Source organism: Ursus maritimus, unplaced genomic scaffold (assembly GCF_017311325.1).
Source record: "Ursus maritimus isolate PB19 unplaced genomic scaffold, ASM1731132v1 scaffold_3, whole genome shotgun sequence".
Taxonomy (NCBI): Eukaryota; Metazoa; Chordata; class Mammalia; order Carnivora; family Ursidae; genus Ursus; species Ursus maritimus.
This window is the reverse complement of record NW_024425563.1, coordinates 41,274,836-41,296,868: the sequence shown is the minus strand read 5'-3', so window position 1 is coordinate 41,296,868 and position 22,033 is coordinate 41,274,836. Positions and strand designations below refer to the sequence as shown.

General features: G+C 37.8%; 1 protein-coding gene across 1 annotated transcript in view; it reads right to left on the bottom strand.

Moving 5' to 3' along the window:
- The window catches only part of TBX20 (T-box transcription factor 20), a 51,085-nt gene that overhangs the window by 15,562 nt on the left and 13,490 nt on the right, over nucleotides 1-22,033 (bottom strand). The window contains exon 6 of the mRNA XM_040644109.1: nucleotides 14,282-14,358. Coding sequence (XP_040500043.1) covers nucleotides 14,282-14,358 — 77 coding nt within the window. The remainder of the gene's footprint in view (nucleotides 1-14,281; nucleotides 14,359-22,033) is intronic.

Genomic DNA, 22,033 nt, shown 5'->3' with positions numbered 1-22,033 from the left:
ATTGAACATAATAAAAAGAAAAAAGGTCGAGGAGAATTTTTAAAGAAATAAATGTACTATCAGACATCTGGAGAGGGTACTGAGCATGCCATCCATTCGGCTCTACCATGGAGTCCATCAAAATGGTGCAAGTGTCAGGTGTCTGGAGGGGACCCATGATGTAGAGAAGGGAAATCCATATAATCCTACATTTCACCCATGAATTGCCACCTCTCTGCCTCTAAAGTTATTAGCAGAGCTTTTGAGAATTCAAAAATGATTCCACTGGGAAGCTTCCTAGGATTTAGTGTAGGGACAGTCTTAGACTGTACTCAATGACTATTCATTATAAGGAAGCATGAGGTGCAGCATGAGGTGCAGGGGGAGGAAATGAGTAACGTTTCAGAGGACTGATGCCACCTTCTTTCCGTCCCTTAATGACACCTGTGAGTGAAGGAAACAAGGACACAGCAAGTCCAGGTAATCCTCTTATGGGAACTAGGGATCCCCTTTTGTCCTTTGATCAAGGACAATAAGAACAAAGGAAAAACAAGGAAATCTTTTGGTCATTCCAGAAAAAAGACTACATCACTTACATGGGATAGAATATTAGATTGCCATCAGAGTGTGACAGCCACACTTTACATCAGGAAACAGTAACAACATAGTTAAGATACGGCAGGAAAGAAAATGTGAACCAAGGATTGTCTATCAAGTCAAACTGACTTTTGTGAATAAAAGCCACAAACTGCCATGTTCACGCAAAAGGCAAGGAATATTGGCCCCACGAGCCTTTCTGGAGCCTTTCTGCATCTAGCAGAAAATAAGCTTCAGCAAACCAAAATAACTGGGGAGACAATGACATAAGATGCATCTGTGGCCATTAAATCTCTATTTACTTGAAGAACTAAGATTAAACCATGGTGATAAGAAAGTACGTGTGGGGGCACCTGGGTGGCTCAGGCAGTTAAGCGTCTGCCTTCCGCTCAGGTCATGATCTTGGGATCTTGGGATCCTGGGATCGAGCCCTGCATCAGGCTCCCTGCTCAGCGGGGAGTCTGCTTCTCCCCCTCCCCCTGCCCTCCTTCTTTCTCTCTGAAATAAGCAAATAAAATCTTTAAAAAAAAGAAAGAAAGAGTATGTGTGTGATGAGTCTACACTCTGACAAGGTTTTCAAGTACAATTCTCAAGAATGAGAGGAGGATGGGGAGGGAAGATGATAAGCAGAATAAGGTCAGTTGGTCATCTGTATTTATTAACTGAGATTAAAGGGTTATGACTTCAAATGCTTAAAAACAGGGAAAGTGGGGGGAAGAAAAAAAGAAGTTACTAGTTAATTTCAATTCTGCTCATAGAAATTAGAAATGGGGGTCTAGCCATTTTAAAAGACATTAGTGTAAAGGAAAACAGAGTAAGAGTACAAACCTCCCTAGATACCAAAAAATGATAGTACCAAAAAAAAAGGTTGCTAAGAAGATAGACCACATAGTAAGAGATTATTTACATAAAAGACTTATTTATACATTTAAATATAACAATACAACTGAATAACTGAATTCAAACATATTAATATGTACATTACATATATACTTTATATATATAGTATACTTATGTAGTATATATGTACAACATGTAATATTAACATACACTGTCATGTGAAAAAAACAAGGTAGAAAATGTATACAGTATGTTAACATTAAAGAAAAAGAGGAAAAAGAATATATAATTATGTATCTGCTTATATTAAAAAATAGACTGGAAGGATAAGCAGTCCTTTTTTTTTTTTTTTTTTTTTTTAATGGTTACTTATAGGAGAAGGAAGAAATAGGGTAGAGGGGATTGGGAGAGAATCTGACATCTCTGAATAAGCCATGTTCTGTAGATCTGTCTTGAAATCATGTAAACCATTTATTAAATGATCATGTAAAAAAATTACATTTTTAATTAAAAAAACCCAGAAAATACAATAAAACAAATGAACCTAAGTGTATATCATTGGGTAATAAGCGTAACTACATGGAGAAATGCTTCCAAATGGCTTTAGAATACTCAAGTAGTGAAATAAGGAAAAGAAACTAAATGAACTAAAAACAAACACCCTAGTAGAATCTACACTAAGGACAAAAAGAACCACAAAAGAACTTGTGGCCACATTGTTGGAGGTACGTGATTTACATACCGTGAGATTGCTGTGTATCTATGCGCTGGGAGATAAAGCAAACGAGTAATGACAGAAGGGGCTGTCATTCCCGTATTAGTGAGAGCTGGATTCTCAGCACGACAGAAGAGATACAGGTGTGAGGTCTAAGAGGTGACGTAAAAGCCTAATCGCCCTGAATTTAAATGGCAAGTGTTAGTCTGAACTCCTGTTGGATTTTATCTTTCAAGTACCCGGGCATGCGCACACCCCCTTCAAACTGAAAGCTCGGGTGGAGAGGGGGTGGCTCATATTTTACTTACTTGCAGTTTGAGTATCTGATTCTTATGCATTTCAAGTATGTCACTTTGCCATTTTAAAATGCAAATCTGAAAAATATTAGAAAAAGTATTTTCTAATTCCCTCACAATAATCCGGATGATGTTTTAGGAGTCTAACACCTGCTTTCCCAAAAGCCTTTCATACTGTTCTCTGAAGACGCTGAAAGTTTCTAGTGCTCGGAGAGAAAAAAAAAAAAAAAGTGCAGCCTATTTTCCAATTATTCATCATAGTTAAGGTAAAAGACTAGAAAATGGATAAAAACAACATAGATAATTGAAATCTGCAGTCTGGGTTGTATGCATGCCTGGTTGTTCCTTTGTTGCCCTACTCTGTCATCTTTCTTTGGCTTGAACTACAGGTGCCAAAATGACCCTGTGAACATGCCTCAGTTACCACTCTAAAGACACGAAGGATAAGGTGTTGGCAGAGATCACATCTCGCCAGCTTTGTCAATGAGCTCAAAATGAAATTCTGAGTTTCTTCATTTTAACCCAGAAAGAGGAAAAATCATCCTGTGGACGTAAAATTGCTGGGTGGGAGTTTACCTTGCTCTCAGTGTTTCCACAGCCCCTTAAAGCTCTAAGCTAGGAATCAGCAAACTTTTTCTAAAAAGACCAGACAGTAAACGTTTAAAGCTTCACATGTTTTATGGTCTCTGTCAGATACACTGTATTCTATCATGAAAAGTGTCATAAAAGCAGCCCCATGCAATACGTGAACTGAAAAAACGTGCCTGTCGTCCAATAAAATTTTATTTATAGGCAATAAAATTTAATTTCATATTATTTTTGCATGTCACAAAGCATTATTTTTATATTTTTTCAACCATTTAAAAATGTAAAAGACCATTCTTACCTTGTGGACTCTACCAAACAGGCGGCAGACAGTCGTTTGCCAACCCCTGCTCTAAGCTATTTACCTGATTAGAGATGGGCCCACGGACCCTACACTGCTCCCCATGAACACCTTACTGCCTCAGCAACTCCACAAACAAGCTAAGAGCAGGGTTAGAACCAAACACTACTGTCTTTTTAGCACTGTACGTCATTACGAAAGATCTAGAAAGTATCCATGAACTATGAACCTCCTTGGCAAAGTTGGCAAAATATGTGCTGCTCCATGGCTCGATGCAGATAAAACTTCCATCAATTCCCAGAATATGAGATTTGCAACTTTCCTGAAGTTTCCTTCCTCATCTAAATTAATAGTGGCTTTGAGCTCTGAGCAAAAAGACCGGATTCCTACTGGGCTTGTGTCCAAATTTCATGTGTCTGAAAGTTTTATTCAATGCCAGGGGATTTTAAACTTCTTGTACTGAGACTTTCAGTACGAACCCCGAATGAATAAGGTGAGGTAAGCCTATGTATCTAATTCTCTGCCCCAGTGACATGACTGAGAAAGCGAGGGAAACTCGGGAAATAGGTACAATGCCAACTGCACACTTAGACATTGTGGCCACAAACAGGAGAGGAGGGAGGCAAGCGTCAAGCAGTGTGCCTAGTCAGCACTGTACAGGGAGGAAAGCTAGCTGGGGAGGGAGTAAACGAAAAGGCCTCTGTCGGAGCTCGACCTAAACCCCACCATGGAGCTGCAGACATTCATAAGAAAGGCAGGTCTGCGAGCAGCTGACTGGGAGCAGATTCTCAGGCTGCTGGGCAGGACTACGGAATCCCGCCGCAGTGCTCTCAGCTAGCACGGCGTGGTTATGGCATACTGAAGGCTGTGGGTCCGTGCCTTCGGCGAGCTCTGCGGCAGGGCTGCGAGGCTGCTGTGCCTGGCTGGAGGGAAGTGGGGTGTAGCTGATTTCTAGCTGCTGAGGCAGACTGAGAGAAGAGGTCGGTCGCTGCACCGTGCAAACTCCCTTTCCGAGGCTTGTCCACCCACCTGCCACAACTCCCTGCCCCAAACAGAGTAATTATACTTCCACAGTGGCAAATTACAATAAATTTAAATTATCACCCCATTCTTGGGTCTGCCCCTGAAAGATTTAACAAAGATCCACATGCTTTTATTCAAAATTAATCTCAACTTCGAACACTAAGCAGACATCCCATCCTACAGAAGACCTAGGGAAAAGGAACTGGACATTAACAAAACGTTCAGCACTTCAAAAGAAGAAAACTAATTTTAAAAAGCAGAACAAGTGCTCTCTTTTGAAACAGACTTGTTTCAAGAAACAAGGAGAGATGTTTTAAGTCTCTAATTTATATTTTCAAATTTGCAGCAAGATTTAATACCCCGTATTAACAGAGCAGGCACTAACAGGCATGAAAAGGAAACCATCTGGATGGGAAAGTATACTCAGAAATGACCAAGTAATAGTCACAACATCCTAAAAGAACTCAGTACCCAGAACCCTGGATACCACAGGGAGCAAAATCAACAAGTTAGAAGTCTTACGCAAGAAATTCTCCCAATGCCGGAGTAAAAAGTTAAGAAGATGAAAATTATTAAATAAATAAGTGAAACAGGGAATAGATTGGGGAGATTTAACATATACATAACAGGAGTTTTAGAAGGTCTGACTAGAGCAGACCACTTAGCAGCAAAAAGAGAAGGAGATAAAGAAGAACGAGAAGAAAATTTGCCTGAGCTGAAAAGCAACTGGAGTTTTCAATTTAAAGCATTTAATTACAAAATAAACACTAATTTTTACAAATCTACAACTGGACAGACCCTGGCACGATTTCTCAATTTCAAAGAAAATTTTCTAAAAGCATTTTATCCAGACAGAAAAAAGGTAAGTTTCCAACAAAGGGAAGGCAGGGGCACCAGCTTTTATTCCATAGCATTTAAAAGCCAGATGGCAAAGCACAGTTGAAAGAGTTCTGAGGGAAAAGACTGTGACCATAATGGCAGCAGATCCTCTCGGATAAGCAAGAACTCATAAAGAGAAGGAGCCATATATCCTTCCCTGGCCAATTACTACAACTGAGAGTAAAGTTGGAACACAATTCCAAACATTGGGGAGACTAGAGAAATGAGCAGTACACAATGAAATGACTAGAATTCAATTTAAATGATTGTAGTTGATGTACTGTGATCCCTACAAAAAATTTTTGAAAAAGATAAAGAAGATACATGAATAAAAATCTGGATTTAAAATCCCAGATTATTTAAACCAAAATTATGGGTTGAAAGAAGAATCATATACTAAGTATCTCCTATTTTACAAGAAAAGAAAGTGTACAGTTTCTGACAATAACAGATATCAATTTTACAATGATGTCTTTTAGAATTTGAACGCAGTTATTTAAAAAAATACAATTAACATTAGAGAAAAGACTTTGGTTTCAGACAAACTAAAGTGGGTGTGAGGCTCAGCTCACACACAAGTTGTGTGAATAAAGTATGAGTCCTTCTAAACTTTGCTATCTCTTCCACCAAATAGGGACAGTAATGGTTCTTTATTATAGGATTATTCTGATGAGTGACTGAAATCAAGTGTGTAAAGCATACAGCCCGTTGCCTGACAAAAACTTGATAAATATAACAAAAGACAAGAAGAGAAAATGAAATGTAAAGTGAATAGCTGAATTAAACAGAGAGCAGAAATACCAAACATATCAGTTATTACAGTACTGGGAGACGGATTACATTTCTCTATTAAAACACAAAGACCGTCAGACAAAATTTTTAAAACTACAGATATTCTGCAGTTACAGAGTATCTTTAAAACTACAGATACTCTGTAGATACACATCATTATTTACTCAACAAATACGTGAGTGTTTACTATGTACCAGCCACTGCTCTAGGATCTAGGGATATAGTAGGAAACAAAGACAAAGTGCACCTGGGTGGCTCAGTTGGTTAAGCGTCTGCCTTTGGTTCAGGTCATGATCCCAGGGTCCTGGGATTGAGCCTCGCATCTGGCTCCTTGCTCAGCGGGGAGTCTGCTTCTCCTTCTCCCTCTACCCCTCCTCCTACTCCCGTGTTCTCTCGCACTCTCTCTCTCTCAAATAAATAAAATCTTAAAAAAAAAAAAAAAAGACAAAGCCTCACCCATTCAGATTTGAGGGCAGCACATTCTTGGCAGAGGGTAAAAGTAAGTATAAAGGCCCTAAGGCGAACATGGGCCTTAGTATGCTGAGAGAAAAGTGAGCAAGAGAAAGAAAGGTCCATGAGTTCAGAGACAGAACTGAAAAGGCTGGGGTCAGATTTCATAGGGCCTTTCAAGCCATGTCTGAACCGGGATTTTACCATCATTGAGAAGGTGAGTCATTAGAGAGCTCTGAGCAAGAGTAATGCCTTCCAACTTCCTTTTTTTGACAAGATCATTCTGACTGGTGTACTAGAAATGGATTTAAGGGCCGTAAGAATAGAGGTAGAAAGATCAATTAGGAAATTAATGTAACAATCTAGGAAAGAGATGACAGTATTACAGATAAGGGTGGTAGCAGTGGAGATAAGAAGTAGTTGCATTCCTCTGAACAGTCTGAAGGACTGGCTGACTGTTCGGATGTGGGAAATGAAAGAAAGAGAGGAGCCGAGGATGACTGCCAGCCTTTTAGCCAGAGCAATGGGAAGGATGCAGCTGTCCGCAGCACAGATGGGAAAGTAAGGAAAGGGCAGGCGTGGAAGAGTATGACTGGGCATCCTTGTTTCAGATATGTGAAATGTGAGGTACCCTAGGGGGAGAGGGAAGAGTAGATGAAACAGCCAGTAAGATCTCTGACTGAGAGGCCAGAAGCAGAGATGTAAATCTGATAGTGATCAGCATATAATGGCATGAAACTGGGTCCAATTACCCAGGAAGTAGGTGCAGACTGAGAAAAAGAGGCCCCAGGACTAAGGCCCAGAACACATCACTCTCTAAAAATGGAGGGCAAGAGGAAGAACCAACTGGGGTGGGGGATGATAGAATGGCCAATGGAGTAGAATAAAAATCAGAAGAGTGAGAGGTCTTGGAAGCCAGGAGGAAAGCAGGAGAGAATAAACAACAGTGTCAAACCTGACTGACAGGCCAAGGCAGACGAAGACTGACACTGACCATTGGGTTTAGCAATGCAGAGGTCACCAGTGACCCGGACAAGGGTGGAATGGTGGCGATGGGGGTGAAAGTCTGAAAGGCAGGGTAGGAAAGACAAAGGGAAGAGAATACACACAACTCTTACGCAGCTTTACTAAGAGAAGGAGCAGAAAACTGGAAGAGTCAGTAATTGAAGAGACAAGTAGGATCAAGAGAAGGTTGTTTTGTCCTTCATGAAAGAAAAGTCAGGATATTAGTTTGATGATGCAAGAGAGAGGGGGGTATACTGCTGTAGTGACAGATTTTTAAAAATTAAAATGCAAATAAAGCAAAAATTTAAAAAGCGTATCAATATAAGACTAGGAAAAGTAGAATCCAAGACAAAGAGCATTAAATGGGATAGAAGTTAATATATATTTACTGATAAACTATGGAACTTAAGTAGTTAAATAAGTCTGCCCCATAAGAGTACTACACCCAGATGAATTTATGGGCAAGACTGTAAAATCACTTCCTTGCTATTTAAACTGATCCAGACAATAAAAAGAAGGAACATATTTCAATTCACTTGAACAAACTAGCAGAAACCTGATACCAAAAACTGACTTTTAGAAAAGGAAAGAAGAAACAAAGTCAAATCTGTTACAAAGATCGATAAAAAGTCTTAAATAAAATATGAATAAATTAAGTTCAGCAATGTATTATAAGAAAACCAGATAAAATCCAGACAGGATTTATTCCAGGAATAAATGGATAGTTCAACATAGACACTATGAGTATAATTAATAATATTATTTTAAAGTAGAAAAATAATTAAAATTGTCTCATGTTAAAAGAGCATTAAATATCAATTCAATACTATTCAGGATAACAAAAAATTCTTTGGGCATAGAAGGGCATTGCCTCAATATGATAAAGCATATCCTCCTGAAACCCATCACCACGGAAAATCATATACGATGACCAAGCATTAGAGGCATTGTTAAATAAGTCAAGAACAAGAGAAAAATGCCAACTATCATCATTACTTTTCAATAGGGTCCTGGTAAATTTTAGTCAGTGTAATAAGACAAGGAAAAGACATTTTTAAAAGCATAGCTATTAGAAAGAAAAAGATAAAATTATCATTTTTTGCAAATTACATAGCAATTTAACTGGAAAACTCAAGAGACTAAAAGGAAGAATTATTAAAACTATTTTTTTTGAAGTTCAGTAAAATGGCAGTATGCCAAAGCCATATAGGAATCAATAGCTTTTTATAGCCTAAACTAGGTAGATTTCAAATTAAAAATTCTACTTTCAAAAGTAGGCTCTCACTTCCCAAAAAACTCTCTATTACAATACTATTCAATACAAAGGTAGTGTGAACCACATATGTAATTTTAAATAGTCTAGATGTCACATTTTTAAAAAATAGGTGATATTAATTTTAATATATTTTATTTAACCCCACATATGTCCGAAATATTATTTTTTTTAAAAGATTTTATTTATTTATGTGACAGAGAGACAGCCAGCGAGAGAGGGAACACAAGCAGGGGGAGTGGGAGAGGAAGAAGCAGGCTCCCAGCGGAGGAGCCCGATGTGGGACTCGATTCCGGAACGCCAGGATCACGCCCTGAGCCGAAGGCAGCCGCCTAACGACTGCGCTACCCAGGCGCCCCCGAAATATTATTTTAACATCTAACAATATTTTAAAACTATTCTTGAGATATTTTCATTCTTTTCTCAAGGAGCCTTCAAAATCATGGGGTTTGTTTTTTGTACTTACAGCACATCTCAATGCAGAAAAGCCACATTTCAAGTCCCCACTAGCCATCTGTGGGCAACGGCTATTGATCAAATTGGACAGTGTAGCTCTAGGAGACTTAGCTATGAGCCTAAGAAAATATGGGCAAGACTTACAGCCTTGAAAATATCAAAACTTCTAAAGAACATAAGAAGACATTTCAGTAAAAGGACAAACATATGACATATTCCTAGAAGGAAGTTCCAATACTCTGAAGATACCAATTTTCTCCCCCAAATTACTGTATAAGTCCAGTCAAAATTTCAATGACTTCTTTGGGAAGACCTGACAAAATGATTTCAAAGACTGGATGCATAAATGTCAATGAATACCAAGAAAATTGGAAAATGACAAGTAAAAAGGCTTGGAGTTTGCCATATCAGATATCTAAGTATCATCAAATATTTATATAAGTATCATCAAATATTTATATATTTTATCAGTTTACAAAAATTAATACAATACTGGAAGATCAATAAAGAGACTACAAAAACTACTACAGGCAAAAATTTAGTATATGATAGGGGGAATTATAAATAAGTAGGAAAGGAATATATTAGTAAATACATGGTACTGGAACCACTTATAAAAAATATACAGTGACATGTCTGTTTTATATCTTACACCACAATAAATACTGTATGAGTTTTTAAATAAAAAACTAGAAAGCAGTAAAGTGACAGATATCTGTACTTGAATATTTACATATTTATCGAGTTTTGGAGTAGGGAACCTCTTCTTAAGATAGAAATCATAAAGTAAGAGGAAAACAGATTTGGTGATAAAATATTCTATTTATCAAAAACATACATAAAAAGCTAATTTCAAACTGATAAAATGGTTCCAATATATACAAACAATAAAAATACTGATTAATATATAAGTAGCTTATATAGATCAGTGAAAGAAAAGATGAACAATCCAAAAGAAAAAAAAAGAGCTAATGACATAAACAGGCCAATTTACAAAAGTACAAATTTTCACCTATCAAATTGGCAAAGATGAAAAGATGGTGATTATGTTTGACAAGGGTACAAGAAATGCGCACCGTTGACCATGACGTGGACAATCATTCTTGAGGGAAACTTGGCAGTTTGTACAAAAAGCCTTAAAAACATGTATTATCTTTCCCTTTATATGAAGTATCTAAACTAGGCAAATTCAAAGAGACAGAAAGTAGAACAGACATTACCAGGGGCGGGGGGAGGAGGAATGGGGAGTTACTGTTTACTGAGTACAGATTTTTCTATTTAGGATGTTGGAAACATTCTGGAAATGTAAAATGGTGATGGCTGCACAACATTGTGAATATATACTTAATGCCACTGAATTAAAAAATGATCAAAATGGTAAACTTTATATTGTGTACATTACCATGATTTTTTAAAATTCCATTGCATGGCCATATACATTTATCAAACCATTTTTCTATTAGGGAATATTTAGGTCTTTCCCAAATTTTTAACAATAAAAAAAACCATTATGATTAAAAAAAGTATATCCCTTTCTTCCCTTTAATAAAACCACTATTTGACACCAAAAAATTAAACATTAAAATTAAAAAAAGTATATCCCTAGACCCAGCATTTTTATTTGTTAGTATTTATCCTATGGTAATAATGAAGAATATGGGTAAAGATATATATTTTCCTCCTAGCACTGTTTGTAATAATAAAAAGTGGGAAACCTAAATAACTAATATATAGGATTGGTCAAATAAATGATCATACACAGTGGAAAATTAGGCAGCCATTAAAAAGTATACTACAGACATGTATCTACTGATATTAAGGGGAAATGAGTAAAGAAAGTATGTGTGTAAACTTGAAAGGAAGTAAATGTTCGTACATGCATAAGAAAGTACCTGGAAGAATATATAAGAATATATAAGTCTTTGCCAGTGGCTATCCCCGAGTGAATGGGATTTGTTATTTATTTATGTTCTTTTTACTTGTTAGTATTTTTCTGCAATGAGCATGAACTCTCTTTGGGAAAAAAAGAAACCTAACAAAAGAAACTTAATTTTGAAAAAATCCTCCTAGTTATTTTTCCTTTCTCAAAAGTAACACTGTGCTTTCACTTACTGTACAAAGTGCCCTCCCCCCCCCAAAAAAAACACCAACTTACATCCTGTTTATTATCTGACAGACCAGCAGATAATTCTTTCCCTGAACTCAATAATTATGAATTCGGTGATACTAAGAAATCCCTTTGGGCTTTTGGTTTCCTTCTAAGCTGTCTGTTATAGGTATATGTGCAACGCCTCCAATGAAAATGCTTTCCACTTTTGCTAATGAGATGGGTTTCCTTTTACAAATGAAGGGGATGCTGTCACTGAAGAGGAAGGGTACACGCGGAGCACGCGAGACAGTCAAGTGTCTGAACAGAACCTAGTAAAATGAGAGCAGGAAAACTGCTAGGCTTTATACAGTATCCCAAGAGCTTGAGCAATTGTAGAAGAAATAATACAATGAGTTTGGAGGTATAAGGCAAACAGATCCAGTCCCAAAGGCATTTTTGTTTAGGAGTCCCACACAGAAGTCGTAAATCTGGAACAGGAAACTTGAAATCATTAAGGTCACATATTTATAACATCATATTCAATTAGGTTAGAAAAGTGCAATTTCTGTCATCATGTCATAAAAAGATGTGTTTTTGTCTCAGATCTCTTATAAGGAAAAGTCCCCTATATTGTTACAGATAGGGCTGTTTTCAATCAGTTACAAGGAGCAATTCAATTACTAGATGGTTTAGTGCAGTAACTGACTCCAGACTAATTTAATTTCTTTAGGTCTCTAAAGATCAATTGATCGGATTTGACCCATCCCCAAAGGCTGTTTAGGGAAAATTCAGACCTAAATACCTGGAAATGAAATCCAAAATCTTGGCCAATTTCACACTACTTAGGTCATCCCGCAAACTTTCAGCTGGTCACAGAAGATGCTCTCTTCGCCCTCAGACCACTGAAAGCTACTCAGTTTCATGGACATGTGAGTGCTCCCCACATCGGGATGCTTATTCAATAAGTGGAAAATGTGCCTGCATGCATTATCAAGTCTGCTGTTCTAAAGGGCAGTCAGTCTGGGGACTCGTATCTCGTGAGCACACGTGCAAATAAGGGGCTATTTTTACCCTAGGAGTAGTTTATTAAGACTATTAGAAGTACACTTAGTTGGGGCAAAAAAATATAATTATTTCACATTTTTAGATTTAAAAAGTGTTTCATAAATGTCACCTTACTTAGTTCTCATAATAAATCTTTGAATGAGCAGGGTTATTTTTCCCATCTTCTAGATGAGGGGACAGAGGCTAGGAGACTTCTCCAGGGTCACTCAGCCAGTAGAAGGCAGAGCTGGGACTCTAACCCATGAGTTTGTCTTCCAGTATATCATGCTCACCCCTTGATCAGAGACAGAAGATAAGGTACACACTATAAAAACCCACCACTACTGTCCCACTGAGCCACTGTCTTCATTCTTACCTGCTACCTGACTGAAATGGAGAAGTTCACCTTTAATCCAACCTGTATACGTCCAGTTGGAATCATTGCTTCTGGCTCTCCAGAAATAAGAGATGAAAAAGGTCATGCCTGAATGACAGCAGCCTTTGTCAGTGGACTTGTGTGTCACCCACACTGCTGACGCCACATTCTCGCTGACTTGGGTGTCAAGGCCTATCTGCGTGCTGTGTCCCACCTCACTGGAGAGCTATCCATTTGGTGTCTCTCTGCAGTCTGCAGTGGACTTTCAACCACAAGCTCAAGCTTCCTTCCCTGATCTCAGCACCCTCAACCATTTGTCAAGCTCTCCAATGACTTCATTTCTCTCTTCTACTCAAATCCCACAGCACCTGCTCCACTTTCAGCCTCTCCTACTGGCTTCTCTGCCTCCCCACTGAGCCTCTATATCTTTTCCTCCAAATCAAAACCACCCTGCTACGCTCTGCTACTGGGGAGGGCAGAGGGAAGGATCAGATAGCTATTGCTAAAACAGGCAATGACCCCCTCCTCTGCATTTCCTGGACAGGTTGGAGAGAAGTGCCGAGGTCAGGAGATGTGACCATGCATCAGGTAACAAAGAGTGCGACAGAAATGCAGCCGTTGGTGGGGAGGAAATCACACAAAGATTTGGAGGTAAACTACACCAGAGGGCTGGTGGCTAGAGTGTACCACCTGTCAAAGACTCTGGGCCACATGAAAGAAGTACAGAAGATGAATAAGGTCTAAAGATCTAATGTATAACAGTGACCAGACTTGATAATACTATATTGTATAACTGAAATCTGCCAAGAGAGTAGAGCTTAAATGTTCTCACACAAAAAAGAAGTACAGAAAGTTACAGAGTATGTGTAAGGGATATAAATAATCAGGTTGAAAAACCTTCTCCCTAAAAAAACGCATCATTTTTTTTGACATTCCCACGGGCAAGCTATGGATCTCAACATAGTCATTCCTCGCCACATATATGACCTCACATTGTGTAAACCATTTTAATCAAGTAAAAAGTGAAGTTACAGGCACATGATTGTCACTTGTCTTCTTAAAGGTCCCGAGACCTGATGTCTCTCCTATTAAATAAAAGGAGACTCTGTCACACGTAAAACACATGCCTTGAATTAAATGACATCTCCTTGCTTCAAAGTTCCAAACTACTCATATTCTTCATGCCAGCAAACATGTCCACTTCAGAAGGCAAGGGCTATCAAGATTCCATTTCTCTGCGGAGAAATTTCTCCCCAGCCACTCAAGAGATGAAGCTTAATATCATCAAAAGGATGGAGTCTTTGATAAGGAAGAAACCCTATTTTTTACAGTTGAGTCAATGTCCTGACCAAAGAAACCACTTCCTCGGAAACAGCACAGAACAGACGCAGGTGCAGCAGCTTTCAGGGCTTAAGCAGCTGCGTGTCTACAGGGCTTCTCGGTGGAAGGGAAGGTGGGCTGGGGATCGGAGACTAGCTACAGTAAGGTTATGGCACTTTGGCGTTGAAAGGAGTGTGTTCTTACAAACTCACTCTTCTCTTTATCTTATCTGGACAAAAAAGTAAACAAAATTCTCATTACCTCTCAATGTCAGTGAGCCTGGAGGAGTCCCGGAATCCTTTGGCAAAAGGGTTGCTATCTATTTTCAGCTTGGTTATCTGCAAAGGAATGAATGGGTAACAGAACAATATCATTTTCGAGGTCAAGGAAGTAAAATCAGAAATAAAGAGTCTGTTCATTTTCCACACCGCCGCAAGAATACTTAATGTTTCTCAGGATCATGAGAAGGGTGGAAAGTGAGAGAGAAGTTCACAGGAGGGGTGATTCACAGCTGGGTGGGACAGTTGGTCAGGGAGGGCCTCAGAGGTGAGGGATTTGAGGACTGGCTGGTCCTAGAAAACAGCCTGAAGGTCAACGGATAGAGACAATGAGGGAAGGGGACTTTTGTGAACAGTGTGGCTGCATGGTGAAGAATTTAAGAGAGCAGTGAAAGGCTAGGGCTCGCCCGGGGAAAGGGAGAGCTGTCTATCAGGCCAGCATTGGTGGGTAATGGGGAATACAAACAAAAATGTAGCCTCCTGCTAACTTGGCGGCATCATTTGTGACTCCTATGCACACATATATGTAACATAATGGAGAAAAAGATAAAACGGCCAGTAACAGCTTCACATCCAATACTGTGTTGAAATACGTGACAGAAATACATGATACAAAGCTTTCAGAATAGAAATTTACCCCTGCTCCCCTTTCCATCTGACTAAATTAGAATCAACCAGTCTTTTGTTATCCTCCCATACAATGCTATTTATAGACTCTGTGCTTATATAAAAGAAAATATTCCCTAATAAGAATCAGTCTGAAGTATTAAGTATCTAAAATGTGCTAGTCATAATTCCCACAGTATTAATATTAATGTAAAAAGATCCATTAAATCATATGCACTGTGCCTCCAAAGACACAGACATTAGGTTGTGAAGCAAAAAAAAATTAACACCGATTAAAAGATACTCAACTTGTAAAATTCCTGATTAGAGCCAAAAAGAACCCAGGAGGACCAAGACACAGGTAATCACTCTCTGATTTAGAACCATAGACACCTTTAAAGAGAGTCATAGCCCACTGGTATCAGAACAAGAACCCACATTAATCTTTAGAGAGAGATGCACAAAACAGTCTTAATCTGGAGAAAAAGTTATAGGTTAAGGCATGTCCTCCTCATAAGCACTAAACACAATCAAAAGAGATAGCCTGAAATACTCTTTCACCAAAACACAACTTTTTCTCTGATCAGAGTGTATCTGCTACTCATTTTAAATCATTAACACCTAAAGAATTGCCTTTTTCATTACAAAAGAAAGGCATTATTTCCCTTTAATTTTCTAAATATGAGCTAACCAATGTACAAGCTGCAAAAAAGCTACTTACCTCACTTAAAATAGAACTTCCCACACTATCCTATCCAGAGACTACCCTTCTCTGTCATGAACGTCGGCCAGTTCTAAGATTGATTATTTGATAGTATTCATTTTTAAGAGTGCATGACAGTGTCTCACAAATGCTCACTGTTAGCCTTTTCACTCCAGTGCAGCCAAAAAAAAATTTTTTTTACTAATTTCCTTTTCAGCTTAGTTAATGAACATGGTAAACAAGGAAGGAAGGAAGAAAACTGTTCTTAGTGAATAACAACAGCTAATTTAATTTGCATATAAAGAAATACACAGGAACCTCTGAGGTGGCCTCTAACTGTGGCCATCCAGAGTTTGCAGAGAACCCACTGCCACCACTTTGATAGCCATGGATTTCTCAAGGGTGAAGTCTGTTTCAGTCATCTTTCAGACTATGATTTAGTTTTGCAGGTCCATTTTCAGGACGCAGGAGAAAACTTTTATTTGTTTCATGTAAACTGTAAGCATCTTCTAAAGCACGAGCAATTATAGTATGTTCTATGACTATAAAACACCAACCAGAGTTTTAAATCCTCAGACAGGAGCTGCGTCCCTTTCTATTGAATAATTAGAAGTTAAAATGCCTTATGTTTCTAAAGCGCTTTATAGTTCATGAAAATGCTTTCAAATTAATGCATCCACAGATATTTAATGAGGACTGATGACTTATCATGCACTATGCTAAGTGTTGGATGGTGCAAAGATAAAGAACACGTGGGCCCTGCCCTAATGGAGCTTCAAACGGCAAGGCACAAGCAGAGGGACACGTAGCTTACCAGAACTGAAGGTGATTTACATGCCACTGAAAGGGGGGGGGGGGTGACAGCACGCCCACTGCAGTGTTAGTGACTTAAGGGTGAACCAAACCCAGATGAAAATTTCAAACGGAAACTGTGAGATGGAACAATAAAGTCATCTTTGAAGTCAATTCCTATGAGCTAATTAATAAAATTTAAAAGTGAGTAGACAACATTTCACGGAGACAGTGGCAGATATCTGATGGAAAACGTAATTTTGAAAGAAGTCCTTTAACACCCATTCCTCTAAGATGTGAACCGTATGAAGCTCTGCTGGAGTCTTCACACACTAAAAGAATACAGAGTATTCTCTCTCTGCTGTCATGATGAAAGGACTTTTGATCTGCTTTGTCCCTGTAAAGGATTTTGAAAATTGTATGTGCTTTTCTTCATTATTTCCAAAAGGTAAAAGACTATTGGCTCAGACCATGACAACTCTCATAGAGAATAAATACTCTTAGCATGTGTGTTATTCAAGCGGTATGTCACCAGATCTAATATTACTGCCACAACTCTGAGAAGTGAATTACATTCAACAAGTATTCAGATTTCTTTGGAATTTTCTCTCATTATTAGAATTTTCTATTTCTAAAATCTTATTAGTCTCTCTTTCATAATACCCAGGCAGATCACTGGTAACTTTTTTCTTTTTCTTCACATTCTGATATAATTTTAAACTATAGGAAAGGTTCGAGAATAGAATGAGGTACTCTCATACACCTAGATTCACCAATTAGTTACAGCAATGATTTGACTTCAGTGTGCTAATTAGAAATGGAGTTTAAGACAGTAACAGGTATTTACTTTCTCTATAGACCATTTTATCTAATTCCAGGGAAAATAACTGCTTTTGAAAGTTAAAGGGAAAAAAGCTGAATGCATGCCTTATTACTAAAATTGTAGGGGGGGCCTGGAGTAACACTACAATTTCAAACAGGTTTAATGGAGTACTGATTAGCAGCACAAGGACTGTGAGTTAAACTTCTTAATGTACCCGCTGCGTTCACTGTGCCATCACTAGTCTCTGGGTTTACTGGGGTGTCAACCATAAGAACCCCAGAAATGTTTGTTGAAATTTGCTTCAAGGACAAGCAATCAGAAATGGGATTTCATCTTTTTACCAGTTATAGACTAGCAAAACTCTTCCTGAATTTACCTAAATAGCATTTTATTTTGTTTTCTAACTTTAAAATAATTTTTAAACAGCAAAATTTTAACATTCTGGTAATCAGGTAATCATACAATCATAGATTTTATTCCATGGATATTTCAATAAAAACTAGCAGTAACATAGAAAGAAATTCATTTCTAAAGATACAGTTTCATATCCCTTTATGCTATTTGGGAGAACTAAAAAAGTTATACATCTGTGAATTGATGAGAGAAAGGACCCAAGTTACAGTGATCTCGGCTGGACTTCATTTCATTTGTTCCCTACTACAGAATCCCTGCCACTATGTGTAACGCTGTCAAACGATTTCATCCATGTCAACGGGGATACTGCAAAAGATCCCCAAATAGCCAATATGTTAAAAAATAAAAAATACGAAACTACAAGTACAGCTTATAACTCAAAGGCAAAATTTAAAAGCAGCAATGTTTTTTGTGAGGAAAAAGCGTTATAGGGCAGCTTGCATGCTTATGAAATCCCGCAGTTTTGTGTGTGCTGCGTATATGCAAATCACAGACTAATTCAGGCCAGAACACGCCACTGTTTTTTCACCTGTTATCTCAATAATATAGGACTTCACTCTTAACATCTCCTTTATCTACAGATAACAAATGTGTGCAAAACTAGAGAGCAAATTTTGACACTTCCAGCTGCACTGAGGAGAAGGGGACCTTTCCTGGTGGTTATTATTCCCAGTGATATCACTGGACTCTGAATCCAGCTGTGGTTCCCAGCCACAAGGTGAAATTGGCCCTCAGAGACCATTTCTCCAATTATCAGGAAAAGATCTGTCCAAAGGCATTTAAAAATGAAACCTGACCTACACTTCAACTCTACAGCAATAGTCTGCCTGCTCAAAAACAATATATGACCTTTAAATTTTAAATTATAAAATAGTTTGTTGAAAGTGTAATGTATTTAGGTTTTATCTAATAATGTAAAGAAATGCAATCATTCCCTTGCAAAAAAAAAGAGAAAAAAATAGCAAAATATGCCCCATTTTCATTACTTACAAATAAAACTACCAGCCACAATAAATGAGAAGCTTTTTCACAGATTCTGTTGGAAACTGATTTCGCTTTTAATAGATATAAAAACAACAGTCCTGTCCAAAGTTTAAGAGATATGAAGGTGATCCTAGATGTGAACTTTTAAATCTTCCTCTCTTTTCTTTCTGTTCTTTGTGCATGGAAAAATTCTAATACTTACGCTAAGTACATGTTTATTTCCTATACATTTATTTTATTATATATCTGGTATAGGAAAATAGTACACAAGCATGGGTACAGCTGTGAAAAAGTGGTATATGTGGGGAGGCTTGAGAAAGAATCAAGGGTAAGTTTAGAAAATTGCTTAAGACTAATGAAAATACTAGCCCCCAATTTGATTTATTCATCCCACATATGTTTATTGAATGTGAATTTTCATTGGTCTTATGAGATTTTAAACCATTTGCAAAGCTGGCTTTTCAGTATACCAAAGGAAATCTTTATTACCTGAATTTAAATATATACATGGCATGGAAATTATGGTTTAAAGGTGGATGTAAAGAAATAAACTCAGACATAGCAGGATCTATTGAGAAAAATTAGTTCTGAATCTAATCACTTCTATTGTAGGTTATTTAGCAATGAAATGATATACTAATCCTATTAATCTTCACACTTAATGATGCAGTGAATGAGAGCTAGGAACTGGTAACTAGATTTTGAGCCCATTTATAATCTCAATTAGAAATAAATGTTTGCAAGAAGAACAACTTATGTTAGGATGTGTGTTTATTAGTACCTTAGTCTGTTTTAATTTAGCAACATTTTCAAATTCATTTTCTAAACCTTGACACTGTCAGTGGTCACTTCCATGGGCCTGCAGTCTAGTTAGGTCATCAAAGGAGGCTCTAAGACCCAGAAGACGGTTCTGTCACTTACCAGATTCGTTACCTTGGGAAAATGTATTTAACCACTCTGAACCTGCCTTCTCATCTACAAAATGCGGCTTCTGGGGCCTTCTTCAGGAGAGTAGTGTCAGAATTAAATGAGATACTGAGAAAAAATCTAGAGAGATCTTTTCTCAATTAAAAGTAATAAACCCAGGCCATGACTATTAGTTGGATCCTAGTTCAAAAGGGGGAAATGAAAGGTTATAAAAAACATTTGTTGGTCCCTCCTGGAAATGTTAATATGAACTGAATTTTAGAAGATATTAAGGAATAACTTATTAATTTTTTAGCAGTGAAAAAGACATTGTGCTTACAAAAGTGATATTCTTATTGTCAGCATATACTTGTAGAAGTATTAACAGGTAAAGTATCATGATGTATGTTACTTAGTTTCAAATGATTCAGGGAAGGAGAAAAGTACATATACAGAGAAACAGGGCAGGCGAGGTCCAGCAAGGTCACCTTGGATGAGTTATTTAACCCCATGCCTCAATTTTCCCAGCTGTAAATGCAACATACAAATACTGTTTGTTCCTATTTCATAATATCGTTGTGAAGATTAAATAAGACAATGCACTTTAAATGGTACCCAGCACATAGTAAGTACCCAAATATTAGCTATTATTACAATTATGTAGATAAAACCTCCTATTCCAATGTACCATAATCTGAGAGGTCCTGCCAACATTTATTCAGGATTGCTCCTTCACCTATTAAACTAAATCTAAGTTTCTAATTCTTAGAAACTTTCCTTCAATTTTCTTCAGTCTGTAATTTTCACTAAAAAAACCAATTTACCTATTCTTTATATTCTATGGTTTTCTTTATAGAGAATTCTGGTAAAAGCAATGAAATTTTCACATGACAAGTTTGGTTTATTCTCAAACATTAACAGACTTCTTGCAGAAGTGCAAATCTAATGTCTTATAGTATAAAAGCTATAAATTCAATTCATGTAAAACGAATGTTTCAGGAATGTTCTCTGAATCTATATCTGTGTTACATGTGTCCTCAGATAAAAACTGGGATATGTTTCAGATTCTCAGTGAAACAATATTAGGGTTTTACACCCCTGTAGACTTCAATCTACACCCAACTTTTTAGCTTGGGCATTCTCTGGAAGTTTCTACTCTTGTGTTGTAACCTTAGAGGTAACCAAAAAGTTTTAATACTTTGCTTTTACTTTAAGATGATTAGTATGATAACATTTGTGCCTTCATTTATCTCATTTAAAAAATGTGCCACTAACATTTTAAAATCCAAAAAAGTGACAGATCCTCTTTGAACACTCCAGAGACAGTCCGATAGTAGCCATATGCCTTATTTATAGGGTGCCTGACAGTTTCCAAAGACATGTTTACACAGCACCACATCTGATCCTCACAGGAATTCCCAAGATGTTCTGGGCAGTTCTTAGCTCCAGTTAACAGGTAAGGAAAATGGCAGCCACAGTGGTGAAGTAAAATCTACTCCAAGTCATACAGAAATTATAGGCGCTTATGCCTTACAGACACACATCCACTCCTACCTTCTGCTCATATCCTTTCCCTGTGCTCCCATTTCCTCATTTGTGTAGGGGTACCTAGGCTGTCAGCTTCACCTTCTTACCTTTCTCGAGACACACAACACCATATCTCCTCTGGCTGACCTATCCCACTCTGGCCTCTGAACCATCTATCAGACATCACCTTACAATTACTCATTCAGAACCCAAAATATAACAACGGCAAAACAAGAGGAGGGCAACAGTCCTGGCTACCTTAAAAGGGACCAAATAAAAGCAAGCTACAAAGACCTAGAGAGGCCACAAACAACCAAATTTGTCAAGTAAACTGAATGAGTTCCTTTTACTGAAGTGTATCAGAGGAGTTCTATTTCTGGTCCTTCCTGACCGTGAAAAGTTACTATCTTCTCTTAGCTTCAGCTTCCTCACGACAGAATGTTCTTGTTACCCCCAGCGTTCAAGGTTATGCTGACCGGGAAAGAAGAAAATATATGGGGAAGTATCTACCAGCATCCAGCCCTCAGACGTTGATAGTTGACGTTGATAGTTATTTACTGAGTTGGACTGAAACTTATGGATGAAGAAATGCATAAACTTGAAATGTGATCTGTAACAAAGAGTAGAAACTATAAAACTCAATATTATAAATTAGTGATCTTGAAGTTAATTAAATATACACTGCTTACATGCTACAGTTTGTTATCTAAAGAGACATTTAAAATCCTCTTACTAGAATTACCTTAAATCACAGCTGAATAAGCTGGCCAAAATTTCGGAAGTATCGATAGTTCGTGTGGTTGGCTGGAATACGTGTGTTAATGTAGCAGAAAAACTGAACCTGTAGGTTTTGTGGAGCAGTGAGTGTATGGGTATATTCGTCAAGAGTCTCTACTAGAACGAGAAAAAGGAAGCAGGTGATTTGCTCAAGAAGAAAATTTGAGAAGTCAGATGGGACAGGTCTGGGTGGGAGAGTGGGC